This window comes from Aethalodelphis obliquidens, unplaced genomic scaffold, assembly GCF_003676395.1.
Source record: "Aethalodelphis obliquidens isolate GAN/ISIS:26980383/991018 unplaced genomic scaffold, ASM367639v1 scaffold5300, whole genome shotgun sequence".
NCBI classification, from domain to species: domain Eukaryota; kingdom Metazoa; phylum Chordata; class Mammalia; order Artiodactyla; family Delphinidae; genus Aethalodelphis; species Aethalodelphis obliquidens.
The window spans coordinates 1-1026 of record NW_020843202.1 but is presented as its reverse complement, the minus strand read 5'-3'; the positions used below and the strand labels follow the sequence as shown (position 1 = coordinate 1026).

Below are 1026 nucleotides of genomic sequence, written 5' to 3'. Positions count from 1 at the left end.
TGTTTGTGAATTCTCGGATCGACCGGGAGGAGCTGTGCGGGCGGAGCGCGGAGTGCAGCATCCACCTGGAGGTGATCGTGGATAGGCCGCTGCAGGTGTTTCATGTGGAGGTGGAAGTTACAGATATTAACGACAACCCGCCTGTGTTCCCTGAAAGTGAAAAAAGAATAATCATTGCTGAATCTAGACCTCCGGAAACTCGGTTCCCACTAGATGGCGCATCTGATGCAGATATTGGAGTAAACTCCGCCTTGACCTACCGAGTCTATCCCAACGATTATTTCACTTTGGACACACAAAACAACCGTGAACAAACGTCTTCGTTATCACTTGTGTTAAGGAAATCATTGGACAGAGAGGAAATTCAGGAACATAGTTTATTATTGACAGCTAGTGATGGAGGCAAACCCGAGCTGACCGGCACAGTTCAGCTGCTGATTACAATCCTGGATGTGAATGATAACGCCCCAGAATTTGACCACTTAATTTATAAAGTGAGAATGTTAGAGAATGCAGTTAATGGAACATTAGTGATCAAACTAAATGCCACAGACCCTGATGATGGTACAAATGCAGACATAATCTACTCATTTAGAAGACCTGTATCGCCTACAGTATTATATGCGTTTTCCATAAATCCCAGCAGCGGAGAAATTCGGACAAGAGGTAAATTGGATTTCGAAGAAAAGAAATTGTATGAAATATCCGTGGAAGCAATTGACAAGGGGAATATTCCAATGGCGGGTCATTGTACCATTTTGGTGGAAATAGTAGATATAAATGATAACGCCCCAGAAGTTACCGTCACTTCTTTGGCTCTTCCGGTGCGAGAGGACGCTCAGGTGGGAACTGTCATCGCCTTGATCAGCGTGTCCGACCGCGACTCCGGCGCCAACGGGCAGGTGACCTGCTCCCTGATGCCCCACAGCCCCTTCAAGCTGGTGTCCACCTTCAAGAATTACTATTCACTAGTGCTTGACAGCGCCTTGGACCGCGAGAGCGTGGCGAACTATGAGGTGGTAGTGA

General features: G+C 47.0%; 1 protein-coding gene across 1 annotated transcript; it reads left to right on the top strand.

Annotated features, from left to right (window-relative positions):
* Positions 1–8: 8 nt before the first annotated feature.
* Positions 9–1019, top strand: LOC113617283 (protocadherin alpha-13-like; the record flags this gene model as incomplete). Its single annotated transcript, XM_027100506.1, has 1 exon — positions 9–1019. A coding segment is annotated over one exon (1011 nt), but the record flags the coding sequence as incomplete, so codon positions are not given.
* Positions 1020–1026: the final 7 nt, after the last annotated feature.